General features: G+C 48.3%; 1 protein-coding gene across 3 annotated transcripts in view; it reads left to right on the top strand.

Moving 5' to 3' along the window:
• Positions 1–25,600, top strand: part of DOP1B (DOP1 leucine zipper like protein B) — a 119,271-nt gene that overhangs the window by 7,316 nt on the left and 86,355 nt on the right. For all 3 annotated transcript variants that reach the window (XM_039480412.2, XM_074389299.1, XM_074389300.1), the window contains exons 3-4: positions 23,495–23,676; positions 24,397–24,567. In XM_039480412.2, the coding sequence (XP_039336346.2) occupies positions 23,495–23,676; positions 24,397–24,567 (353 nt within the window). The remainder of the gene's footprint in view (positions 1–23,494; positions 23,677–24,396; positions 24,568–25,600) is intronic.

Here is a 25,600-nt window from a genome sequence, read left to right as displayed (position 1 = left end):
CTTGTGACCTCAAGTGATCTGCCCACCTTGGCCTCCCAAAGTGCTGGGGTTACAGGCATGAGCCACTGCGCCCTGCTACTCTTTGTGAGAATCTTACTAATACCTGATGATCTGAGGTAGAACAGTTTCATCCTGAAATCAGCCACCCACCCTCCCGCCCCTCCGCCAAACCATCCATGGAGAAATTGTCTTCCATGAAAATGGTCCCTGGTGCCAAAAAGGTTGGACCACACCTCTATATCAGTGACCTGTAGATGGGAGCATTGTATTTTTCCATCCTGCCAAGAAAGAAAGTGACACAGGGACCCTTAAGCATTCACATGACCACTGCAATGTGTAGGTAGATGATATCTGGCTTTGAGAACTGTCCCTAGCTCTGTTGCTGTTCGGATAGGACCTGAGCTTGGAGCCCAAGTGCTAGGTGAGAGTTAGGAGATGTCCAGCTCTACTCTGCTGATCTCAGCTCCACAGCCCTGACAGATGGAGATAGGCAGTTCTTACAGCTCATGGCCGATAAGCTGCTGGTCTTTTGCAAGGCATATTTACGACATGTAAATGTCACGGGTCGTTGCTGGCTGGGGTGGCTAAATGTTTCAAAGGTCTTTAAAACAGGAAATAAGAGCTTGCACATTCTTTGGTTGCACAGCTCTATCTCAGGAATTCTCTAGGTGAATGAAGATAGCATTCGCAGACTTGCAAGAAGGTAGATTGCTCTTTTAGGGGAAAGGGAGAAGCAGTAGAATGGCGTTGAGTCCACATTTTTCTGGATGTTTTGATGTTTCAGTACTCAGCTCTCCTGGAATCTAAAAACAGCCTTTTTTTTTTTTTTTTTTTTTTTTTTTTTTTGAGGTAGAGTCTTGCTCTGTCACAGAGGTCGGAGTGCAGTGGCGGATATCGGCTCATGGCAACCTCCACCTCCCAGGTTCAAGTGACTCTCCTGCCTCAGCCTCCCAAGTAGCTGGGCTTACAGGTGCCTGCTACCATGCCTGCCTAATTTTTTGTATTTGTAGTAGAGACAGGGTTTCACCATGTTGGCCAGGCTGGTCTCAAACTCCTGACCTCAAGTGATCCGGCCACCTCAGCCTCCCAAAGTGCAGGGATTACTGGCATGAGCCACCATGCCCAGCCGAACAGCATACTTATTGTTGGGGAAGGGACAGTGTTTGTTATTTCTGTTTTCTGTTTTTTCCTTTTTTGCGGGGGGACAGATTCTTGATCTATTGCCAGGCTGGAGTGCAGCGGTGCGATCTAAGCTCACTGCAACCTCCATCTCCTGGGCTCAAGCGATTCTCCTGCCTCAGATTCCTGTGTAGCTGGGACTACAGGTGTGCGCCACCATGCCCAGCTAATTTTTGTATTTTTAGTAGAGACAGGATTTCACCATGTTGGCCGGAATGGCCTCAATCTCTTGACCTTGTGATCTGTCTACTTTGGCCTCCCAAAGTGCTGGGATTACTGGCATGAGCCACCATGCTTTTCTTTTTTCTTTTTTCTTTTCTTTTTTTTTTTTTGAGCTGGAGTCTCGCTCTGTAGCCCGGGCTGGAGTGCAGTGGCATGATCGCAGCTCACTGCAACCTCCGCCCGCCTCCTGGTCCTGGTTCAAGCAATTCTCCTGCCTGAACCTCCCACATAGCTGGGACTACAGGCACAAACCACCATGCCCAGCTAATTTTTGTATTTTTTAGTAGAGATGGGGTTTCACCATGTTGGCCAGTCTGGTCTTGAACTCCTGACCTTGTGATCTACCCACCTTGGCCCTCCCAAAGTGCTGGGATTACAGGCGTGAGCCACCATGCCTGACCCTTTTTTCTTTATTGAGATAAAATTCACATAACACAAAATTCACCATTTACCCATTTAAGTACACACTTAAGTGGCCTTTAGTGCATTTACCACATTGTGCAACCATTCCTACGCTCTAGTTCCACACATTTTCATCACTCTGAAAGGAATCCCATACCCATTAGCAGTGGCCAATTTTTTGTGTTTTTAGTGGAGATGGGGTTTCACCATGTTGGCCAGGTTGATCTCGAACTCCTGACTTCAGGTGATATGCCCACCTCGGCCTCCCAAAGTGCCGGGATTACAGGCGTGAGCCACCGTGTCCAGCTGAGAATACATTTCTGTCGTTTAAGCCACCTGGTGTGTGGCACTTCGTTATAGCAGCCCTAGAACACCACTACAGTGGCAGGAGGAGGACACGAACTATTAACACCTCAGTGTTGCGGGGCACGGTGCCTCATGCCTGTAATCCCAGCACTTTGGGAGGCTGAGGCGGGTGGATCACCTGAGGTCAGGAGTTCGAGACCAGCCTGGCCAACATGATGAAACCCCATCTCTACAAAAATACAAAAATTAGCCCGGCATGGTGGCAGGTGCCTGTAATCCCAGCTACTTGGAAGGCTGAGGCAGGAGAATTGCTTGAACCCGGGAGGTGGAGGTTGCAGTGAGCTGAGATCACGCCATTGCACTCCAGCCTGGAGTTTTCAAAACAAAAAACAAAAGAACACCTCTGTGCTGGGGAGGAGGCATTGAACACTAAGCCCCTGCTCTCATGGAAAGAAATTACGGTTTCTTGGCAAGAGACAGACAACAGATGACTGCGTGATGTCGGATGCTGAATGCTAAGAAGAAAAATACACTGGGAAAGTGGGGTATGGAGGAAGGAGGAGGGAGTGCTATTTTAGACAGAGAGGGCTCTGACAGGGTGACATTAAAGCAGAGACCAGGGTGAAGCAAGCAAGCTGGCGGGAAGGGCCATCTGGGGCATGGGCCTGTGTCCAAGGCATGGGAAGGGGACAGGAGTAGCCAGAGGACAGAGTGACCAGAGATGCAGCAGTCAGGCCACCAATGGGATTTTGCTCTGGCAGGGAGGGGAAGCCATTGAGTTTCCTCCCAGGGAGGCTGTGAGCAAGGGAACCTTTGCCTTACCCATTGCAAGAATCCCCTGGGCTGTCACCAAGCCCAGGAGCCAGCATGGATATGCACACCTTTAGCCCTGAAATTAGTTCCTGCTATTACTGGATGTGGAGGGTTTGGATAGTACTGGAGGGAACACGTCTTGATCAGCATCAGAAATACTTGCTTCTGTGAAACTTGCAACTTCTACATTCAAGGGTCCCTGATAGGAGTTGGTATGAATAAAGAATTTTCTTCACTGCATGCAGTGGTGCACGCCTGTAATCCCAGCACTTTGGGAGGCTGAGGGCAGAAGGATCACTTGAGCCCAGGAATTTCAGACCAGCCTGGGCAACATGGTGAAACCCCATCTCTCCAAAAATACAAAAATTATCTGGCATGGTGGTGCACACTTATAGTCCAGCTACTCAGAAGGCTGAGGTGGGAGGATCCCTAGAGCCTCAGGCTGGAGCCCTCGCTCCACTGCACTCCAGCCTGGGTGACAGACTGAGCCCCTGGCTCAAAAAAAAGGGAATTTGTTTAAAGCTTTGGTGATTGTCAAATTTTGTGGACTTAACGCACAGAAATTCAGTGAATTAGAGTTGAGAGTTGGGCCAGGCGCAGTGGCTCACGCCTGTAATCGCAACACTTTGGGAGGCGGAGGCAGATGGATCACCTGAGGTCAGGAGTTTGAGACCAGCCTGGCCAACATGGTGAAACCCCGTCTCTATTAAAAATACAAAAATTAGCCAGTCATGGTGGCAAGTGCCTTTAGTCCCAGCTACTCGGGAGGCTGAGGCAACAGAATCACTTGAACCTGGGATGCAGAGGTTGCAGTGAGCCCAGATTGCACCACTGCACTCCAGCCTGGGGGACAGAGCAAGAGTCCGTCTCAAAAAAAAGAGTTGAGAGTTGAATTAGTAAAATTCTTTATAATACAGTTTAAATAATAATAAAGGACACAAAAGCTTAGGGGGTCAACATCCTTTTTTTTTTTTTTTAACATAAGTGACTAAATGCATAAACCTTAGATTTGGAGAATACTCATCCAGCTCAACCCTTTTTACAACTAAGAAAACGGGGTCCCAGAGGGTCTTGTTATGTCCAATTGTAGACAGATTCTAATGGTATCATTTTCAAACTTGCTAAATGTTTCAGTATCATTTTGAGGATTTTTCTGTGTTAGAGAATAGTTTATCTTTTATAGTTTTTAGGTGTATTAGCACGAATAGGGTAACTTTTGCTTAATGGTTTGGCTGAGACTTCAAGCCATCATCTTTCCCTGATTATTTTTAAGTAAATATTAATCACCAAAATATACACACTGGAATGCTCTTCAGCTTTTGTTAAAGAAGGAAATTCTGCCATTTGTGACAACTTGGATGAACCTGGAGAATAGTATATGAAGTGAAATAAGCCAGGCACAGAAAGTTAATGCTGTTGTACAGCATGGCACCTATAGTTAATAATAATTATTATATACTTGAAAATTGCTAAGAGAGCCTGCACGATGGCTCACACCTATAATCCCAGCACTTTGGGGGAGGCGGAGGCAGGCAGATCACCTGAGGCCAGAAGTTCGAGACCAGCCTGACCAACATGATAAAATCCTGTCTCTACTAAAAATACAAAAATTAGCTGGGTATGCTGGTGGGTACCTGTAATCCCAGCTACTCAGGTAGGAGAATTGCTTGAACTCAGGAGGTGGAGGTTGCAGTGAGCTGAGACGACGCCACCACATTCCAGCTTGGGCAACAAGAGTGAAACTCCACCTCAAAAAAAAATTGCTAAGAGAATAGATTTTAAGTGTTCTAACCACAAAAATGATAAATATGCGAGGTAATGCATGTGTTAATTAGTTTGACTCAAGACATTTCACAATTAGTACATATGTCACAAATTGCATGTGAAAAATGTGTAAAAATTTTACTTGTCAATTAAATTTTTTTTTTTGTTTTTCTGAGACAGGGTCTGGCTCTGTCACCCAGGCTGGAGTGTAGTAGCGCAGTTATGGCTCAACCTTCGGGGCTCAAGTGATCCTCCTACCTCAGCTCCTGAGTAGCTGAGTCTACAGGCGTGTGTGTGCACTGGGCCCAGCTAATTTTTATAATTTTTGTAGAAGCAGGATTGTGCTATATTGCCCAGGCAGGTCTTGAACTCCTGGGCTCAAGTGATCCCCCTACCTCAGCCTCCCAAAGTTCTGGGATTATAGGCATAAGCCACCTTGCCCAACCCAAGAAAAAAATTTTAATCAAGTGCCTCTTAAGCCCTGAACCCAAGTGCTCTACCAAGCTTTGATTTTGGAAATGAAGGCTAATAGAAATAAATTAACTCTAGATCTTAAAATCTTATTAAAGCTTTTTTTTTTTTTTTTTTTTTTTTTTTTTTTTTTAATGTCATAATGGTCCTAAATGAACCAGCTTTTTCTGCTGCTTTTATCTGACAACACCCTACAGTTGTACAGCCATGAACAGCAAGGGCAGCCTGAGGTCTGTGGTGTCACGCAGCTCAGCTTCCGGAGTCTTCATCACTTAGCTAGAGCACCTCGTGTTGACAGCAGAGGCTCGTGACTGTGGTGTTTCAGAATTAGTGCTGCAGCATGATGGGAAGAACATGGGCTGGAAATTGGAGACCTAGTCACCTACCCTTGCCCTTTACAGTTCAGCTCCAAGACCTCTTTACCTAAAAGCCTGGTAAGAGGCCAGGCATGCTGGCTCGTGCCTGTAATCCCAGCATTTTGGGAGGCCGAGGTGGGCAGATCACTTGAGGTCAGGAGTTTGAGACCAACCTGGCCAACATAGCAAAACCTCATCTCTACTAAAAATACAAAATTAGCCGGGTGTGATGGTGGGTGCCTGTAATCCCAGGTGCTTGTGAGACTGAGGCAGGAGAATTGCTTGAACCTTGGCAGCAGAGGTTGCAGTGAGCCAAAATTGCACCAGGGAACTCCAGCACTCCAGCCTGGTTGACAGATACATGCAAACATACATACGTACTTGGTGAGTCCAACAGAATCCTGACTTTTTTTGAAGCTAGAGTGCAATGGCATGATCTCAGTTCACTGCAACCTCTGCCTCCTGGGCTCAGGCCATCCTCCTGCCTCAGCCTCCCAAGTAGCTGGGACTATAGGCATGTGACTATAGGCATTTCTTTATTTTCTAAGGAAAAAAAAAAAAAAAAAAAACCTCTCTCCAGATACAGTCCCAGTCCCAGCTGGAGGTCAGGAAGGGCTTTGCCATAGGAGTTTGAGAGGGATACAGTTCAGCTGGTGACAGAGTGTGATGAGGAGGTGCAGGCCGTCTCTCCACCTGTCACCTGTTTACAAAGCCGATCTCTGAAGGAAGCCCAGATGGTCTTGTATCACACACCTTGTGGAGGAACAGAGGAAGTGTGATTTCTTTAGTCTTGTTCACGGCCCGGGAGGCTGGTGAAGAGCGTGTGTGTGTGTGTGTGTGTGGCAGGGGGTGACTCGGTGATGCACCCAGAACTGCTGAGTCAGGAAAGCCTTTCAGGTGATTTGTGCCCTCTCCCCACCACATGCCAAGAGCTCTGCACTAGCTTATTCATGAGGCACTGCATTGTGGGGTGTCCTACATGTCTGCTGGGGATGGTCCTTTCAGCCTTCCTCCCCCGCTGGAGCCTTGGTGCTGCTGCCACAGTTAACTCCGCACTCGTCTTCCCTGCTGGCAAGACCCTGGTGCTCAGTGGCCTGGAACAAGGTCTCAAGCCCTGCCAGCCTCCTCCTGTAAGCCCTGCACCTCTCAGCCTGCATGGTGTCTGGTTTTTATCTCAGCATCTCACTCGTAGGGCCTCATCTGTTAGACTGTGGCACCTACATTTCCCAGCAGCCTTTGTTCTAATGACCTTTGTGGCTGTGACCGTGAAGGTGGAGGTAGTCGGGTAAGTTCAGGGCCAGGGTCGTCATGGAATGGTAAGGCCCTGCATTGCCTTCTGAGTAGAGAACAAATGGAAAGGATGCTGATGGTGGGGATTCTTATCACATTAAAGTAGATCCTGTTCCTGCAGTAGAGGGGCCAGCCCCGCACCCATTTGTCTCTGGTAGTGTCCTGATCTTGAGACCAGGATTTAGAAGATGCAAGTCCAACTCCCCTCCCCTCCCCTCCCCTCCGCTGCCATCCCCTCCCCCTCCCCTCCCTGTCCCTTCCCTTCCCCTCCTCCTCCCCTCCCCTCCCCTCTCCTCCCCCCACCCAGCTCCGCTCCCTGTCCCCTCCCCCCCTCCCCTTCCTTTTGAGACAGAGTCTCACTCTGTCTCCCAGGCTAGAGCACAGTGGCCCAATCCCAGCTCACTGCAACCTCCACTTCCTGGGTTCAACTCAGCCTCCTGAGTAGCTGGGATCACAGGCATGCACCACCACACCTGGCTATTTTTGTTTGCTTTTATTAGAGATGGGGTTTCGCCATGTTGGCCAGACTAGTCTTGAATTCCCAACCTCAGGTTATCCACCTGCCTCAGCCTCCCAAAGTGCTGAGATTACAGACATGAGCCACTGCGTCCAACCCTAACTCTTGTTTCTAAGCTTTGCTGTTGTTCTGTTGTTGCCACGTTGGGGCTCTGATGACGTTACAGCTTCGCCCCTTACCCCAGGTCATCTGAAGGTGCTGAGAATATGCAAGAACACTGCTACCCAGGCTTGACAGCAGCCTCAGTGAGGACTCCTCACACTCTAAGGCTGAGACAGTCGTTTTGAAAAGAGCCTTCCTGTCTGCTGAAAAGAGTCTAATATGATTTTCAATAATTTGCAGCCGGAATAGTCTATTTATTTTGTGTTTGAGTGAAGGAATATTTTTGCCATTCTTCCTTTCAGGTCTGCTGTGGGGATGGAGGTAGTCCAGAGTTAGAGTGTATGAGCTGCACCTCTCAGCCTACAGGGTGTCTGTTTTCATCTCAGCATCTCACTGGTAGGGCCTCATCTATATTCCTCCAGGACTGTGATTTAAATGGCCCTCCATGCTAAAACTTAACCCCCAATATGACAATACTGGTTTGCGGGGGGGCCTTTAAAAGGTGATTGGATCATGAGGGGCCTGAGGGCTCTCATAAATGGGTTACTTGATTTATGGATTAATGGATTGATGGGTCATCCTGGGTGGGGAACTGGTGGCTTAATAACAAGAGGAAGAGAGGTCTGAGCTAGCATTGGCATGCCCCGCCTCCTGCCATGTGGTACCCTGTACCACTTTGGGACTCTGCAGTCTCTACCAGCAAGAAGGCTCTCACCAGATGCAGCCCCTTGAGCTCAGCCTCTGTAACTGTAAAAAGTAATTTATTTTCTTTATAAATGACCCGGTTTCAGGTATTCTGTTATAAGCAACAGAAAATAGACTGAAACATCCAGTAATCTAACAGAATTGAGTTTATGGATAAGGGAAACGGTTTGTGACCCACTTACATTGTATAAATTCTGCCAAGAAAGTTATGAGGCCGAAACCCCATGTCAGGCCTCGGTATGGAAGGTGCTGTGGACTGAATGGTGTTTCTCCCCCTCCCTTCAAACTCATATACTGAAGTCTTCACCCCCAGTGTGGCTGTATTGCAAGGTGGGATCTTTGGCAGATGATTTAGGTTAAATGAGGTCATGAGGATGAGACCCTAATTTAATAGGACTGTGGCCTTATAAGAATAGGAAGTGGCCAGGCACAGTGGCTCACACCGTAGTCTCAGGAGTTTGGGAGGCTAAGGCAGGAGGATGGATCACTTGAGCCCAGGAGTTTGAGACCAGTCTGGACAACACGAGAAAAGTCCATCTCTACCAAAAATACCAAAATTAACAAGGTGGTACGTACCTGTAGTCTCAGCTACTTGGGAGGCTGAGGTGGGAGGTTTGCTTGAGCCCAGGAGTCTCTTAAAAAAAAAAAAAAAAGAGGAAGAGACAGACATCCTCCCACAAGTCACCATGTGAGGCCACAGTGAGCAGATGGCTGTCTGTAAGCCAGGAAGAGAGCTGAAACTGTGGGCACCTTGAGTGCAGCCTCCCGACCTGCTGGACTGGGAGAAGGACATCTCTGCCATTTAACTGCCCCCTCTGTGGTATGTAGTTACAGCAGCCTGGGCCAACTATTACAGAAGGAACTAAGTGACACTTGTATTTTTCAGAAAAGACAAACGTGTGAACAGGAATAACAACATTCAGGCTTGTATTTGTGTCACATACAGGCATTCCCATTGATTCATCTTTTTAAAATAGTCTTTTCCTTTTAAATTTTTTCCAACTTTATTTACATACAATAAACTACAAGCATTTAGAAGTGTATAACTTACAGAGTTTTGACATGACTTTTATCCCTGTGAATCCATTACCACAATCAAGGCAGTGAGCATGGATCTGTCACCCCCAGAAGTTTCCTCCTGCCCTTGTGTCCTGTCCTCTCCCTCTCTCGTCCCTAGACAACTGCTGATCTGTTTTCTGTCACCATAGATTTGTTTGTATTTTCTGAAAGTTTGTCTAAATGGAATCCCACAGTCTGTGCCCTGTTTATCTTTATATGGCGAAAAAGTCATGTCATTTCATTACCTGATCAATGTGTAAAGTATTGAATTGCTTTCTGCCAAACATCACAGTTCTGCCTTACATAGTACTCTTGCGTTTGGGGGTGATTCTTGTACTTAAGCTAGATTTTCCCAATGCCTAAGATATGCCTGGGAAGCAAATATGTTGGAAGATAATCTAATTCAGATTTGTGGAATTCAGGAGGGAGCCTGGAACGGAGCATCTGGGTTCATGTTCAGACTCACCACTCACTTCTGAGATTGGGGCAGACGCGCTGGTTACCCGCCTGATAACCATTCTCCCCTCTGCCTTCTAGCCAATAGAGAAGGCCAGTTATATTTGGGGGTCAGGTGATGATGTGCTCCAGGGTGGGAGCCCCAGCAGTAAATATTAGTGTTCTAGAACTTAATCCTAGAAATTCTGTTTTCTAAGATTAAGGGATTAATTTAGAGGTGGGCATATAACCTCCTTTAGCCCGATGAGACGTGGCAGGGAGGCTGCAGGGTGGCTTCTGGAAAGATTTTCTTCTCGCACAGAGACAAAAGGGAACACACACTGCCATGACGGGAAGATAGGTTAAGAGTCACCCCACTGGCAGGGTGTGCTGGCTCACATCTATAATCCCAGCACTTTGGGAGGCTGAGGTGGGAGGATGGCTTGAGGCCAGTCTGAGACCAGCCTGGGCCACATAGCCAGACCGCATCTCTACAAAAAAAAGTTAAAATTAGCCAGGTGTGTTAAAATGAGGCAGTGTGTGTACCTGTGGGCCCAGCTAGTTGGGAGGTTAGGCAGGAGAATTGCTTGAGCCCAGGAGCATGTAAGGCACCAGAGTGCTTGGATCTTTTGACGATGTCACTGAGCCCTCAGATGAACCAAATGCAGAAATGAGCTCCTTTAGCCCTGGTTTCCCAGCCTTAGCAGGCTGAGGCATGACAGGCATTCTGGCTGTGGGCGGGTGGTGGTCTATGTACCGTAGGATGTTTGGTTTAAGAGACAGGGTCTCACTGTGTTGCCCAGGCCAGGGTGCAGTGATTGTTCACAGAGGCAGTTACAGCTCACTACTGCCTCACACAGTCCTCTCGCCTCTGCCTCCCGAGTAGCTGGGATCACAGGCGCACCGCTGTGCCCCCCTGTCTGTAGGATATTTATCCCCATCCTGGCCTCCCTGACTTCTGTCCAGGAGATGCCAGTATCACCCCCTCCTCCACCCAAAGTTGTAACAGCCAGAAATGTTTCTACACATTGCCAAATGTCCCCTTGAGGCAAAATCTCCCTAGTTGAGAACCGCTGCGATGGACTTTTGGTTCTGTGCGGCAATACATTTGCTTCATTGAAACCTGTGTCTTCTCATAGCCACACGTGCCCCAGCTGAGCTCACAACCCTGGAACATCCTTAACCCCAGAGCTGGAGCCTGTTCCTTCTGCAGGCTGACGTGGATGTTCTTGTCTGTTGACGGTAAAGGTTTTCTGTGAGTCCTTAAAAGCCGCAGGGTCTTGCAGTTCTTGGAGCGGCTGGCTGGGAGCAGGACTCTCACAGAGCAGATGCGGGGGAATTTCTGTCTCTGCATGGTGGAGGCACCAATTCAAGTGTGGAAAGTTGGTTGTGTTTTGGAGGAGGTCGTGTGCTTCCAGCGCCTGCTGCCTCTCTGCCAGCCACAGCGCTCTGCCTCTTTGTTCTGAGTACCCGGGACAGAGTTATATAGCTGCTGGCCTTTTGGAGAGAGAAGTCAGCTTTGGGCTTGAATTTATCTGGAAATAGCCCAGCCCTCATGCCATCTTCACATTTCCTGTATACGTGGATTTTTGTTTTGTTTTGTTTTGTTTTTTACAGTGTCTTGCTCTGTTGCCCAGGCTGGTACAATCTCAACTCACCGCAACCTCTGCCTCCCAGGTTCAAGCAATTCTCCTGCCTCAGCCACCCAAGTAGCTGGGGCTACAGGCACGCACCGCCATGCCCAGATAATTGTTGGTTTTTGCTTTTTTTGTTGTTGTTTTGAGATGGAGTCTTTTGGCTCACTTCAACCTTCACCTCCAGGGTTCAAGCGATTCTCCTGTCTCAGCCTCCCAAGTAGCTGGGATTACAGATGTGCACCACCGTGCTGGGCTAATTTTTGTATTTTTAGTAGAGACAGGGTTTCACTATGTTGCCCAGACTGGCCTCTAACTCCTGACCTCAAGTGATCCACCCACTTCGGCCTCTCAAAGTGCTGGGATCACAGGTGTGAGCCACCACACCCAGCCCCTGTGTCTGCTATTAGTGGCCCCTTCCCGCCCAGCCACCGAGACCTGATTCTTTCACAGGTCTCCTGCTTCCATGCAAGTAGCTTATTCCAGGCACAGGGAATCAGGGGGGAGAAGCTCGAGGAGGAAGACCACAGATGGGATTCAGAACGGGCTATCGTGAAGAGCTGTGTGCTTCGCCTCCGGCCTGAGGCTCTGCATTCCCCTCCTTGGCACTCAGGCTGCCCAGCGTACGCAGCCAGTGCTGACCCAGCCGGCAGCCCACATGCGCCTCAGGGTCGGGAGGCTCTGCAGGCTGCTGGGACCCAGATCACTGTGGGAGGTTGAGCCTAGAGCTCTGAGCAGCCACTCTGCACCCGCTCTGCTGTAGCACTGAGGGCCGGGAGGCCTCTGGGAGACCTCTAGGAGAAGGCACTGGGGAGTGGGAGGTAACAGTTTCATTAGAGCATGCCAGTTCTGTTCTGGGTGTGATTTTTGAAGAATATTGAGTTCTACCAGCAGAACCTTGAGGACTGCGACCTGTTCAGGATCTGTAATAAGACCCTGCCTCCAAGGTGTTCTTTCTTTGCTTCTGTCTCTGACTTTAACAAGCGGGTTTCCCTATAAGCTTTGCTGTGTGTTAAACAGATCATGTCTATGTGGATTAAAGTACGGTTGCAGATGAGAAAATAACATCTCCCAATGCCACGTCATTTTATATTTTTAAAGGTATGGTTACTGTCGTTTGATTTTCTGGTTTGTGATGATAAATTCATAAGGACATCAGTGTTCTCTGCATCGTGTACATTTCAAGGTATAGACTGTGGTGAAGGGTGAGTTGGCTCCCCATCCTTACCTTCTTTTCCTGTGGCTTATTACAGAGCTCAGCTGCCTTCACCTCCTCCTGCCATTTTTCATCTCTTCTGAGACTGTTAGCTCTCAGACGCCCCCCTGCTCCAGTAGAACAGTTTCCTTTGTGAGCTCATATGATATGCGTGCCACCACCATTTTTCAAACTTAGAATCCTCTGAACTCCGTGCCATTCAGCCTGTTCTACTGATGAAGAAACTGGAGTTTAAAGGTTTGCTTGCAGTTTCCCAGGTGTACAGCAGATACTTCAGGCCAGCCAGCGCCCTGCCAAGCCCACACTCCAGGGTTGAGGGGACCGTGTAACAATGTCAGGGAAGGCTGAGGAAGGGCTGTGCTATCACAAAGGAATAAAATGTAGGCCAGGTGCGGTGGCTCACGCCTGTAATCCCAGCACTTTGGGAGGCTGAGGAGGGCGGATCACAAGGTCACGAGATCGACACCATCCTGGCTAACACAGTAAACCCCCCACCTCTACTAAAAATACAAAAAAAAAAAAAAGAACTGGACATGGTGAGATGCACCTGTAGTCTCAGCTACTTGGGAGGCTGAGGCAGGAGAATCACTTGAACCTGGGAGGCAGAGGTTGCAATGAGCCAAAAATCACGCCACTGCACTCTAGCCTGGGAGAGAGGGTGAGACTCTGTCTGAAAAAAAAAAAGAATAAAATATAAGTCTAGAAATGCGGAAGGCATTGTACAACATCATAGCTACCTAAATTTCCTATGTGGGAAGACAGGGAAAATAGGCGTTAGTGGCAAGATTGAGTGGCTTTGAGTCTAAGTGTCGTAAACTCTGACGAGAAAAATAAGGGGCAGCATTTGCACACGTGTGCTGCAGGTTGCCTGCCATGGGGCAGCAGTGAGTTAGTTGCCTTGTGTTTTAAGAAGTAATTTTCTGGGCTAGGCGCGGTGGCTAACACCTATAATCCCGGCACTTTGAGTGGCCGAGGCAGGTGGATCATTTGAGGTCAGGAGTTCGAGACCAGCCTCGCCAGCATTGTAAAACCCCATCTCTATTCAAAATACAAAAATCAGCTGGGCATGGCGGTGGGTACCTCCCAGTTACTCAGGAGGCTGAGGCACGAGAATTGCTTGAGCCTGGGAGGTGGAGGTTGCCATGAGCCAAGATCACACCACTGGACAACAGAGCGAGACTCCAGATCCAAAAAAAAAAAAAAAAAGGTAATTTTCTGATCTAGCATCTAGATTCCCGAGTCAGACTGTGTGGTTGACGGACCCTATTGCTCATGACTTGTGTATGTGCACATGTGTGGTATGTGTGTGTATGCAGTCTGTATATGTGCAGTGTATATGTGCATGTGTGTATGTGTATGCATGTGTAGAGGCTGTGCACATGCGTAAGAGATGTATGTATGTTTTTGTGTGCGTGCGTGTGTGGACATGTGCATGCATATCCAGTGTTGACCCTTACACACTGGGGAAGTGGAAATAGAATGAATATCCTGTATGTTTCAGCTTCGTTTTGAGTTTAGCCTGCATGACCAGCTTATGAGCAAGTGATGACACATTTTTGGTCACCTACAGCACTTCCTCAGCCTCCCCCGACATGTCTACATATTCTACCCTCATCCAGGAGGGCGGGCTTTGCAGGGTGCTGGCAGACCTGAAATACTCTCTGCACACCTGGAAAGCTGCAGGCAAACCTCTGAGCTCCAGCTCGTTCATCAGTAAAAGGGGCTGAATGGTGCTGACTTTGGAGGATTCTAGGTTTCAGAAATAATGGGTGAGAAAGCGGAGCCTTAGAGCTATCAGGTGACTTGCGACAGGCTTGCTCAGATGAGAGCTGGTGCCCGGACTCAGACCCAGGCCAGCCACTCAGAGCCTGGTCTGGCACAGTTCTCCTCCCGTTGACTTTCAGAGCTCGTCTTAGGAGCTCAACCAGTGGCCAGCAAAACATTCCCTCCACAGCAGAGGCACCTCTGGGTGAACTGTTAAAAATGAGTTTCTGAACCTGCCAAGCTGCCGAGGCTCAGGCTTTGCCTTCAGCAATGTCATTCCCCCCATAGACGGTGGGTAGGTGCCGGCCACAGACAAGCACCCGCTGTGCTCTGCCCCCAAGGCCTGGCCTGGGTGAGCTGGCTGCTCCTTCCTCCCTTCCTCCCTTCCTCTCTCTCTTCCCCTCCCCTCCCCTCTCCTCTTCTCTCCCTCCACTCCCCCTCTACTCCCCTGCCCCGCTTCTGCTCCCCCCTCCCTCCCCCTCCTTCCCCTCCTGTTGGAGCTTCACTCTGTTGCCCAGGCTGGAGTTCAGTGGCACCATCTTGGCTCATGGCAAACTTCTACCTCTCAGCCTCCCGAGTAGCTGGGATTACAGAAGCCCGCTACCACACCTGGCTAATTTTTATATTTTTTTACTAGAGTTGGGGTTTCATCATGTTGGCCAGGCTGGTCTGGAACTTCCAACCTCAGATGATTTGCCTGCCTCTGCCTCTCAAAATGCTGATAATATAGCCATAAGCGACCAAGCGCAGCCTATTTTTTTTTTGAGACAAGGTCTCACTCTGTTGCCCAGGATGGAGTGCAGGCTGCGATCATAGCTCACTGCAGCCTTGATCTTCTAGACTTAAGTGACCCTCCTGCCTCAGCCTCCTGAGTAGCTGGTTCTGTAGGTGCACATCACCATGCCCAGTTAATTTTTGTATTTTTTGTAGAGACAGGGTTTTGCCTTGCTGCTGGTCTTGAAGTCCTGGGCTGAAATAATTCACCTGCCTTGGCCTCCCAAAGTGCTGGGATTACAGGCCTGAGCCACCACGTCTGGCCTGCCCCTTTTTTTTCTGAGCATGCTTTTAAAATCTCTAGTAGACGATGTGCTCAGCCTTCACTTCTACTCCTACTCAAGCAGCATAGTAATTTTAAGAAAATATTAAAAGGAAAAAAATACATCTTCTAATGTGCCTCCTTACCTGATGCAGAAGATGGAGTTAGCCTGAGCAACCCATTCCTTGCTAGCAGCTTTACTGGGAGCTGGGATTTGGGGATGTGGATGTTGTAACTCATATTGGGAGCTGATTCATCGGGTGCATGGCCCTGTTAGGGTTCAGCTGACTTATGTAAATACAACACAAATGATGTTTCAGCTGTGACCTTTCGGAGAAGGAAGCTCCTTGTTTACATAGGAGTTACAGCAGCTTTGCTCTCCCAGTTCAACAAAACCTGGCCTCACTGGTTACCTGTGGGACCCTGACTCCCTGGGATGGCTCTCAGCAGCCTTGCCCTGTGCCTGTTTCTGCAGCTTATCTCTTGCCACCACCACGCCCTCAAGCTGGCAGAGCAACTGGGTCATGCCATTTCAGACAAGGTGGGACGCTGCACTATCAGCACTTGGGAAGTCCTGGCCACACGCTGGTCTGTTACAGCTCTGCGTCTGTTCCGTGTTCCCTGTCTAAAGAGCACTAACAGTGCCCCCTGGCAAATGCTTCACTGAGCATTCGAGCCTCTGCCACCTGGCCTCCCTGACTCACCGTGGCAGCTTCCTTTGTGTGGCATGAAAAGAACACCCTTATAAAGATGCTTGACTTGCAGAAGGAAGACATGCCAGTGTTCCGCCGTGAAAAATTCAACTCCTCGTTTGCTTGATGGAAGATGTGCTTTTAAATTGGCTGACTTACATTTCTTTCTAGACAAAGACATCTGGTGTTCTGAAGTCAGCATTACACTCTGTGCAGGAGAAGGGCGACTGTCTCTTCTAGGAACTTTTAAAGGAAACATTTAGCATTTTTATTTTACAGGCTGAATAAAGCATTTTAAAAATGAAACATAACTCGTTCACCTCCCCACCCCTATTGTTAATTCTTTTTTAAAACATTTTAAATTGTGGTAAAATACATATAACATAAAGTTGACCATCTTAACAATTTTTAAGCATGTTAACTGTTGTGATCATGGTGTAGCCTTTTGGAATTTGTCATCGTGTTTCCTACACAGAACACTTCTAAATCATGCCAAGTCCTGGGGACTAGCATACTGTCAGGTTGTGTAAAGTCAAAGGAAAACAAAGATATTTTCTTGGGTGGAGCAGTGGTGATACTTCCTGATTTCTATTAAGTTTGGATGTAGTTTGAGTCTGTTTTTTTCAAACATACTTTATACTTGCAGTTTAGTATTTTCTTATAAGATCAGTTTGGTGAGCCTGTGAATATAATGAGGTAAAAAATATTATAATTATGTCCTAATTATAGCTCAAGGAATGCTTTTCGAACAGTATAGTTCCTGAGTGATAAGTAAATAAGAAAGTTTAATTTCCTGTTTAATCAGTTTCTCCTTTTTTTTTTTTTTTTTTTTTTTTTTTAGCACTTTAAAAAGTAATTTTGGGTTGGGTGCAGTGGCTCACACTGTAACCTCAGCACTTTGGGAGGCCGAGGCAGGCAAATTGCCTGAGATCAGGAGTTCGAGACCAGCCTGGCCAACGTGGAGAAACTCCATCTCTATTAAAAATACAAAAAGAAAATTAGCTGGGCGTGATGGCACGCACCTGTAATCCCCGCTACTCGGGAAGCTGAGGCAGTAGAAACGTTTGAACCCAGGAGGCAAAGGTTGCAGTGAGCCAAGATTGTGCCACTGTACTCCAGCCCTCATATTTTTCCTGGCCAGTTCATCTGGGGTTTTTGTTTGTTTGTTTGTTTGTTTCCTGAGATGGAGTCTCCTTGTGTCACCCAGGCTGGAATGCAATGGCACAGTCTTGGCTCACTGCAACCTCTGCCTCCCAGGTTCAAGTGATCCTCCTACCTCAGTCTTCCGAGTAGCTTGGATTATAGGCATGTGCTACTACACCTGGCTAATTTTTATATTTTTAGTAGGGACAGGGTTTTGCCATGTTGCCTAGGCTGGTCTCAAACTCCTGACCTCAAATGATCTGCCCACCTCAGCCTCCCAAAGTGCTGGGATTACAGGTGTGAGCCACTGCATCCAGCCTCAGTTCATCTGTCTCTCTGTGATATTTATTCTGTAGATGCAGAAGAACATTTCTCATGAGATACATTTACTCAGCTTACTGGCCAGCCAGTTTAGGTGTCTGGACAGTGAAACTGTCCCGGAAGTGTTTGCTGAGCTTTTCTTGCTGGAGAAAGTTCTTACCAAAGCCTGGATGGAGGATGGAGTTGAGAAAGGCAGTGTGAGGGTGGTACACCTCATTTGTGCCATGATTCCAGTCGTGGCAGCCCTGGGCCTGCTGGGAGAGGGGTGGGAATGGCCTGTGGCCCAGTTTTAGCTCAAAGAAGGAAAAGTCACCAAGACTGGCCGTGAGGGCAGGAGCTCATGGTTGTCCTCCTAGATGAGAGTTAGAAGGAATTTGAGAGCAGGGCTTCCTTCTTGGCACCCAAATACTTCATATCTTGGAGTTCTAACTGGGTCATAGTGTCAGCTAGGTTGCCAAATAGGAGCTGAAGCATGTTGCTGGGTGAAGGGTGAAGATGCTGTCAGAAAATAAGACAAACCCCACTAGAACTTTAAAAAACAAGCCAGGAAAAACAAAAACAGAAAAAACCTGAATTTACTGATTCACTGGGCAGGGAAACACACACCCACACTCACAACCCTGAGGGAAAAATCAGGAGTTTGCAAGCCCTGGAAAGAGCTTATGTGCTAATTAAAGATTAAAAGCTGGCTGGACGCGGTGGCTCACATCTGTAATCCCAGCACTTTGGGAGGCCGCAGCAGGTGGATCACCTGAGGTCAGGAGTTCAAGACTAGCCTGACCAACATGGAGAAACCCCGTCTCTACTAAAAATACAAAGTTAGCTGGATGTGGCGGTGCATGCCTGTAATCCCAGCTACTTAGGAGGCTGAGGCAGAAGAATCACTTGAACCTGGGAGGCAGAGGTTGCGGTGAGCTGAGACACTCCAGACTGGCCAACAAGAGCGAAACTCCATCTCAAATACAAGATTGCAAACTGTCTCTCAAGAGAGCTGGACCAAGTCCCTGGGCTGCCTGAGGACTTGGTAAAATGAGCCCCACTGTTTTCTAGTCAGTTCAGTCCAGGAGGGGCTGGTGTGCAAGCGTCACCCAAGAGTTCATGGCTCTTACAGCCTTAGCCCGCAAGAGCTATTGCCATGAAACAGCATTATTTCTTTTCTTTTTATGCTGTTGTGGCAAAATACACATGGCCCAAAGTTTACCATTGTAACTATTTTTAAGTGCACAGTTCAGTAGTGTTAAGCACATTCGTCTTATATACCCTGGCTTCCACCTCTAGAACATTTTCATCCTCCCAAACAGAAACTTCAGGATGGGGTCTTGAAGTATTGCCCAGGCTGGTCTCAAACTCCTTGGGATAACTTTCATTATTGGCTGGGCATGGTGGCTCATGCCTATAATCCCAGCGCTTTGAGAGGCTGAGATGGGTTGATTGCTTAAGCTCAGGAGTTCAAGACTAGCCTGGGCAACATGGCCAAACCCCATCTCTACAAAAAACACAGAAACTAGCCAGGCATGGTGGTACATGCCTGTGGTCCCAGCTACTCAGGAAGCTGATGAGGGAGAATGGCCTGGGCTCTGGAGGTCGAGGCTACAGCGAGCCGAGATCGCACCACTGCACCCCACGGTGGATGACGTGGCAAAACCCGGTCAAAAAAAACACCGAAAGCTAACTTTCATTCTTTTTTGCCTTTTGAGACGGAGTCTTTGTCCCCCAGGCTGGAGTACAGTGGCCTGATCACAGCTCACTACAGTGTCAACTGCCTGGGCTCTGGTGATCCTCCTACCTCAGCCTCCCAGGTAGCTGGGACCGTAGGCATGCACCACCACACCCAGCCAATTTATTTGTATTTTTTTGGTAGAGACCAGGTTTAGCTGTGTTGCCCAGGCTGATCTCCAGCTCCTAGACTCAAGTGATCTGCCCTTCTTGGACTCTCACAGTGCTGGGATTACAGGTGTAAGCCACTGTGCCCAGCCACTTTCTTTAGAACAAGAAAATTCGTACCAAAGAAGCTTTCCAGATGGGCGCGGTGGCTCACACCTGTAATCCCAGCATTTTAGGAGGCCAAGACAGGTGGATCACGAGGTCAGGAGATCAAGACCATCCTGGCCAACATGGTGAAACCCCGTCTCTACTAAAAATACAAAAAATTGTGGTGGTGCGCGCCTGTAGTCCCAGCTTCTTGGGAGGCTGAAGCAGGAGAATCGCTTGAACCTGGGAGGTGGAGGTTGCAGTGAGCTGAGATCATTCCACTGTACTCCAGGCAACAGATCGAGACTCTGTCTCAAAAAGAAAAAAAAAAAAAGGTTTCCTAGCCCTGCACTTGGAGGACAGCACTGATGTTGTCTTTGGGTACAGGGCATTAGTTTTAAAAAACAGTATGGAAGGAGGGAAGTAGTATCTTTTCCTTACCCATTGCGAGGTTCATGGCTGAGACCCCAATAACAAAAGAGAGATTAACGAGAGAAAATTAAGTTTTACACAGCATGAGAGCCTTCAGGAATGAAGACTTGAAGAAACAGGGAGTCAAATCTGTGTTTCCATGCTTGGGTCTGATGAAGCGTGGACAGTCGCGCAGAATGACTGGATGCGGGGTGTGTGATACGGTAATAACCCCGGGGGAATTGCGCAAGGCCTGTTTGTTCAGATTCTTCTTGGTGCCTCTGCGTGACACTCCTTCCTTCTGGGTACTGGGCAGGATACCTGTCACCAGGTGTTCAGGGGAGAAGGGAGGGAGAAAGTCAGAGACCTCTGTAGGCTTTGTGAGCTGCCTCCGGGAGGAAGGTGAGAGGAGCCTTCCTGCTTCTGCTGTATTCTGTTGCCAGGTGCCATACTTTGGAATAGCATTTCCTGCATCCCATCAGTATCCACCAGAGAAGTTTGCCCTAAAACTGCGCTGTTCCTCTTGTGTCTGGTGCTAGCCCTCAGACTGAAGGGCATCATGGAAAAGTCTCATAAGGCGGAATTGCAGGGAGCCCAAGAGGGAGCCTCCATATTGGCCTTTACCACTGACCCAGGCAACTGGCTCACCCTCTCCACTGGGCTACATCCTGAGCTTCTGCACAAAGGGTGGCATGATGGAAAAAGATCAGCACTTCCTTAAGGGTGTCGAGAGATAGGCCATGCATGTTTTGAGATACCAAAGTCTTGATGGTGAAACCCCATCTCTACTAAAAATACAAAAATTAGCCAGATGTGGTAGTGAGTGCCTGTCATCTCAACTACTCAGGAGGTTCAGGCAGGAGAATCACTTGAACCCAGAAGGCAGAGGTTGCAGTGAGCCAAGATTGCGCCACTGCACTCCAGCCTGGGCAACAGAGCGAGACTTCATCTTAAAAAAAAAACAATTTCACTGTGTCATTTAAGAAATAATACCTTATTTCCTTTTAATGTTAAATATTAATTACTGTTAATTATTATTTATCTTTTTTGTATCATCATAAAAGGAAATTTTAGGTTTTTCAGCGGTACCTCTCGTGTACAGATTTCCTCCATGTCTTCGGCATCTGTTAAAATTCTCGCTATACTTTGGGTCTGTAGTTGCTTACAGCTCACTGCAACCTCTACCTCCCAGGCTAAGCGATCCTCTCACTTCAATTCCTGAGTAGCTGGGACTATAGGTGTGCACCACCACACTCTGCTAATTTTTTTTTTTTTTTTTTTGAGACAGAGTCTCATTCCGTCACTCAGGCTGGAGTACATGGCACAATTTCAACTCACTGCAACCTCCACCTTTCAGGTTCAAGCGATTCTCAGCTAATCAGGAGGCCAAGGTGAGAGGATCACTTGAACCAGGAGGTTGAAGCTACATTGAGCCATGATCACACCCGTTCTCCAGCCTGAGTGACAGAGTGCAACCCTGTCTCTAAATAAACAAATATAGTTTAAGGTATTTTTTTGACCACTAGTTATATCTGAGGTTTTTTTTTTTTGGAGACAGTCTCGCCCAGTCGCCCAGGCTGCAGTATAATGGCATATCTTGGCTCACTGCAACCTCCACCTCCCAAGTTCAAGCCATTCTCCAGTGTCAACTTCCTGAGTAGCTGGGGTTACAGGCACATGCCACCACACCCGCCTAATTCTTTGTATCTTTATTAGAGACGATGTTTCACTATGTTGGGCAGGCTGGTCTCGAACTCCTGAACTCGTGATCCACCCACCTCAGCTTCCCAAAGTGCTGGGATTACAGGCATGAACCACCACGCTCGGCTGTATCTGATTTTTTTTTTTTTTAAGATGGCGTTTCATTGAATTTGAGAATTTACTTGGACCACGGGCCTCTGATGAAAAATGTTCTTGTTTTCCTTGTCTTGCTTTTATGTCCTGCATAACCTGAGTGTGTTTCAGAGGTGGGACCGTAGTCTTTGCTTACAAGAGGAAAGGTGTCATGGCCCTGCGGTCATATAGCCCAGGGCCCACGATTCTGATGCGGATGGAACGCAGCTGGCATTGCACATGTCTGAGATGTTCTTTCAGACTGCCGGCTTTGTTCCAGGCACTGTGCAAGGTGCTGGAGACAGCGGAGATGAGTAAGATGGTCCTTGCCCTCACACTGTGGAGAGGAGGCCTATTCTGCCTCCCTGAGATGGGGGCACTAGGTTGAATCACACATGAGGAAGAGTTAGCAAGGTGGATGGAAGGGTATTTAGGCAAGGGGAAGTGAAAGGCAGTCCAGAGCCACAGACTGCAAGCAGAACAGGCGGGAGCTGTGCTCTGGAGGCCTTCGAATGACCTTTTAAGAAGTGTGAACTTCGGTGCGACACAGTGGCTCACGCCAGCAATCCCAGCACTTTGGGAGGCCAAGGCAGGCAGATCACCTGAGGTCGGGAATTCAAAACCAGCCTGACCAAGACGATCTGTGCTAAAAAATACAAAATGAGCTGGCCATAATGCCGTATGCCTGTGATCCCAGCTACTTGGGAGGCTAAGGCAGGAAAATTGCTTGACCCCGGGAGGCAGAAATTCCAGTGAGCTGAGATCACGCCATTGCACTCCAGCCTGGGTGACAAGAGCAAAATTCTGTCACACAAAAAAATAAATAAATAAAAGTGCGAACTTGGCCGGATGCAGTGTGGCTCACGCCTGTAATCCCAGCACTTTGGGAGGCCAAGGCGGGTGGACCACTTGAGGTCAGGAGTTCGAGACCAGTCGTCCAACATGATGAAACCCTGTCTCTACTAAAAATACAAAAAATTAGCCAGACATGGTAGCACACGCCTGTAATCCCACCTACTTGGGAGGCTTAGGAAGGAGAATCGCTTGAACCCAGGATGTGGAGGTTGCAGTGAGCTGAGATCATGCCATTGTGCTATAGGCAGAAGGGCGAGACTCCATTTCAAAAAAAAAAAAAAGTGTGAACTTTACCCTGTAGGCTTTTAGTAAATATTTGTGTGAGCAAATGAGCTATTTATGCGGGTCATTCCCCTTAACGTCAGAACTCCGTATTATAAGATTAAGCCATGAGGGGCCTCCGAGGCACAAAGCTCTGCCCATGGTTACTCGATGCCACAAAGGTCAGCATCTATCTGTTCACACTCCTGATCGTATCTTTTAGATACCGCAAGCACCCTGGGATGCTTTCCTGCAGACATGTCACGTGTCCTGCTTACGGAAGCCTCGCTCAGGACTACCATTGCTCCAGCCCAGTAGGGTTGTGACATGCTCCTCCTGGGGAACATGGGTCCCTCCCAGCACCATCTCCAACTGGTAGAAATGTCAGGAGTCACAGCCTGGATGGGTCCCCTTTAATCCCAATCCATCTCTTCTGGGCGAGCCCCTACTCATAGTTTCCCAAGATAGAGAAGCTCATGACCCTCACCCATCACAGGCTCCAAGGTGTGACCCAGAAGCTGGCCACGTACTAAGAAAGTCTCTGTGCCTGCCTCATCTGCAGCATTGCCAGAGCTTCCGCGGGCTCTCGCCATGCAGTCCCTCTGTCCCCTTGTGTATGTCCCTTTCTTACAGCCATATCGGCATGGTTGCAGTCTCCCTGGCTTCAGCAGATTCACTCTCCATTGTAAATATCACTGCCTCCTTTCTCATGTGTTTTTTTCCTCTTGTTTCACAGGCTCTTCAGAGTAACCTGAAGTACTCCTTGTTGCCAAGACGGATCCTCATCAGCAAGCGCTTAGCTCAGTGTTTGCATCCTGCCCTGCCCAGTGGCGTACACTTAAAAGCCCTAGAAACCTACGAGATTATCTTTAAAATTGTGGGGACCAAATGGCTGGCCAAGGACTTGTTTCTGTACAGGTACGATTGCTTCTCTGCTGTCTTCCTTTTTATTACCCAGGTAATCTGTATTTCGGTCCACAAGGTGGGAAAATGACAGACAGGCAAAACAAGCGTGGGGCTGTGTGTGCAACAGTCAGTCAGAAAGCTGTCACCAGGAGACATCACAGGGCACCTTCTGGAGTCTGTCTGTCCTGACTTTTCTGTAAGTGAACTTGAGGATCTCAATTACGGATGGCTTTGTTGGCTGCATTACGTAACAGTATTTTGTGACCATCTCATGTCAGCCACACATCGAGACCAGCAGTTAAAGTGGCCAGCTGTTTGCTTGTAAAAACTCCCCTCAGGCCGGGAGCAGTGGCTCACACCTGTAATCCCAGCACTTTGGGAGGCCGAGGTGGGTGGATCATGACTTCAGGAGTTCAAGACCAGCCTGGCCAATATAGTGAAACGCTGTCTCTACTAAAAATACAAAAAAAAAAAAAAAAAAAAGCCAGACTGGGATTGCAGGCACCTATAATCCCAGCTATTCAGGAGGCTGAGGCAGGAGAATCGCTTGAACCCAGGAGGTGGAGGTTATAGTGAGCTGAGATCACGCCATTGCACTCCAGCCCAGGCGACAATGCGAGACTCCGTCTCGGAAAATAAAAGCAACAAAAACTCCCGTCAGCTGGCTTGTCACCTGAGACTTCTGACTGGGTATCTTATTTCTGCCCCGCTCCCTTTTGTTCTTTCTCGAAGCTGCGGGTTATTTCCTCTCCTGGCACACGCGGCGGTGTCGGTGAGGCCCGTGCTGCTCACCCTGTACGAGAAGTATTTCCTCCCGCTGCAGAAGCTGCTCCTGCCCAGCCTGCAGGCCTTCATCGTCGGCCTGCTGCCCGGCCTGGAAGAGGGCTCCGAGATCTCCGACAGGTGCGTGTGCGTCTCTGAGCCGTGTTTATTCCCCTGCTTTATAAGACCTGGAGAAGGAAGTACAGAGACCCGGGAAGCAGCAGCAGGTGTGGAGGTCGGGTTGCTTGTTCACATTTCCTTGGTGGTTATGATTTCAGAATGCCCTGTTCCTCCTGGCATCTCTCTGTATTTCTTTGCCAAAGGGGAAGTCCCAAGCCTGGGGAGATGAGATCCTTTATGGAAAGAAATGTAGCTCATTAATAAGGGAAGCCATATGCAGGGTTCCCATGATGTCCTGTTCCGTTCTGGAGTTCCCCACAGTGTCGCCATGTGTGGAGGGGAAGACATACCTTCTTAGGGCCCCTATTGTGGAGGAAATGAATGGACCCTTTACTGGGCACTTGCAGCGTGTATTATGCACATGATCGCATCGCATAATGAATTCCTCTGCTCCAGGAGTTACCTCCATTTACAGGTGAGGATCAGAAGATAAGGAGGTTTTTCCCAGTTGCACAGTCAGCAAGCACCAGAGTTGGGATTGTATTCCACTGTATCGGATTCTTTTTTTTTTTTTTTTTTTGAGACGGAGTCTCATTCTGTCACCCAGGCTGGAGTGCAGTGTGATCTTGGCTCACTACAACTTCTGCCTCCTGGATTCAAGAAATTCTCCTGCCTCAGCCCTCCAAGTAGCCAGGATTACAGGCATGTGCCACCATGGCCGCCTAATTTTTGTATTTTTAGTAGAGTTGGGGTTTTCCCTGTGGTGTCCAGGCTGGTCTCAGACTTCTGACCTCATGTGATCCGCCTGCCTCAGCCTCCCAAAGCGCTGAGATTACAGGTATGAGCCACTGCGCCCAGCCTATATTAGATTATAAGGTCCTTCGTCTTTCAATTAAATGAGGCTGCTTCTAAATAAAAAAGCAAAGTCAGGCAGGGCTTGAAAAGGCAGTTGAATGCAATTTGAAGCAGAATATCTTGACAGAGCTTAGCAGCAACTTGGAGAAATCTGTAACACTCACACACAAAAGTTCATGTCACTTTTTTTTTGGCCACT

The sequence above is a fragment of the Saimiri boliviensis genome, chromosome 18 (genome assembly GCF_048565385.1).
Source record: "Saimiri boliviensis isolate mSaiBol1 chromosome 18, mSaiBol1.pri, whole genome shotgun sequence".
Lineage (NCBI taxonomy): Eukaryota > Metazoa > Chordata > Mammalia > Primates > Cebidae > Saimiri > Saimiri boliviensis.
Note: the sequence above shows the minus strand (reverse complement) of the source record. Positions and strands in the feature narration are given on the sequence as shown.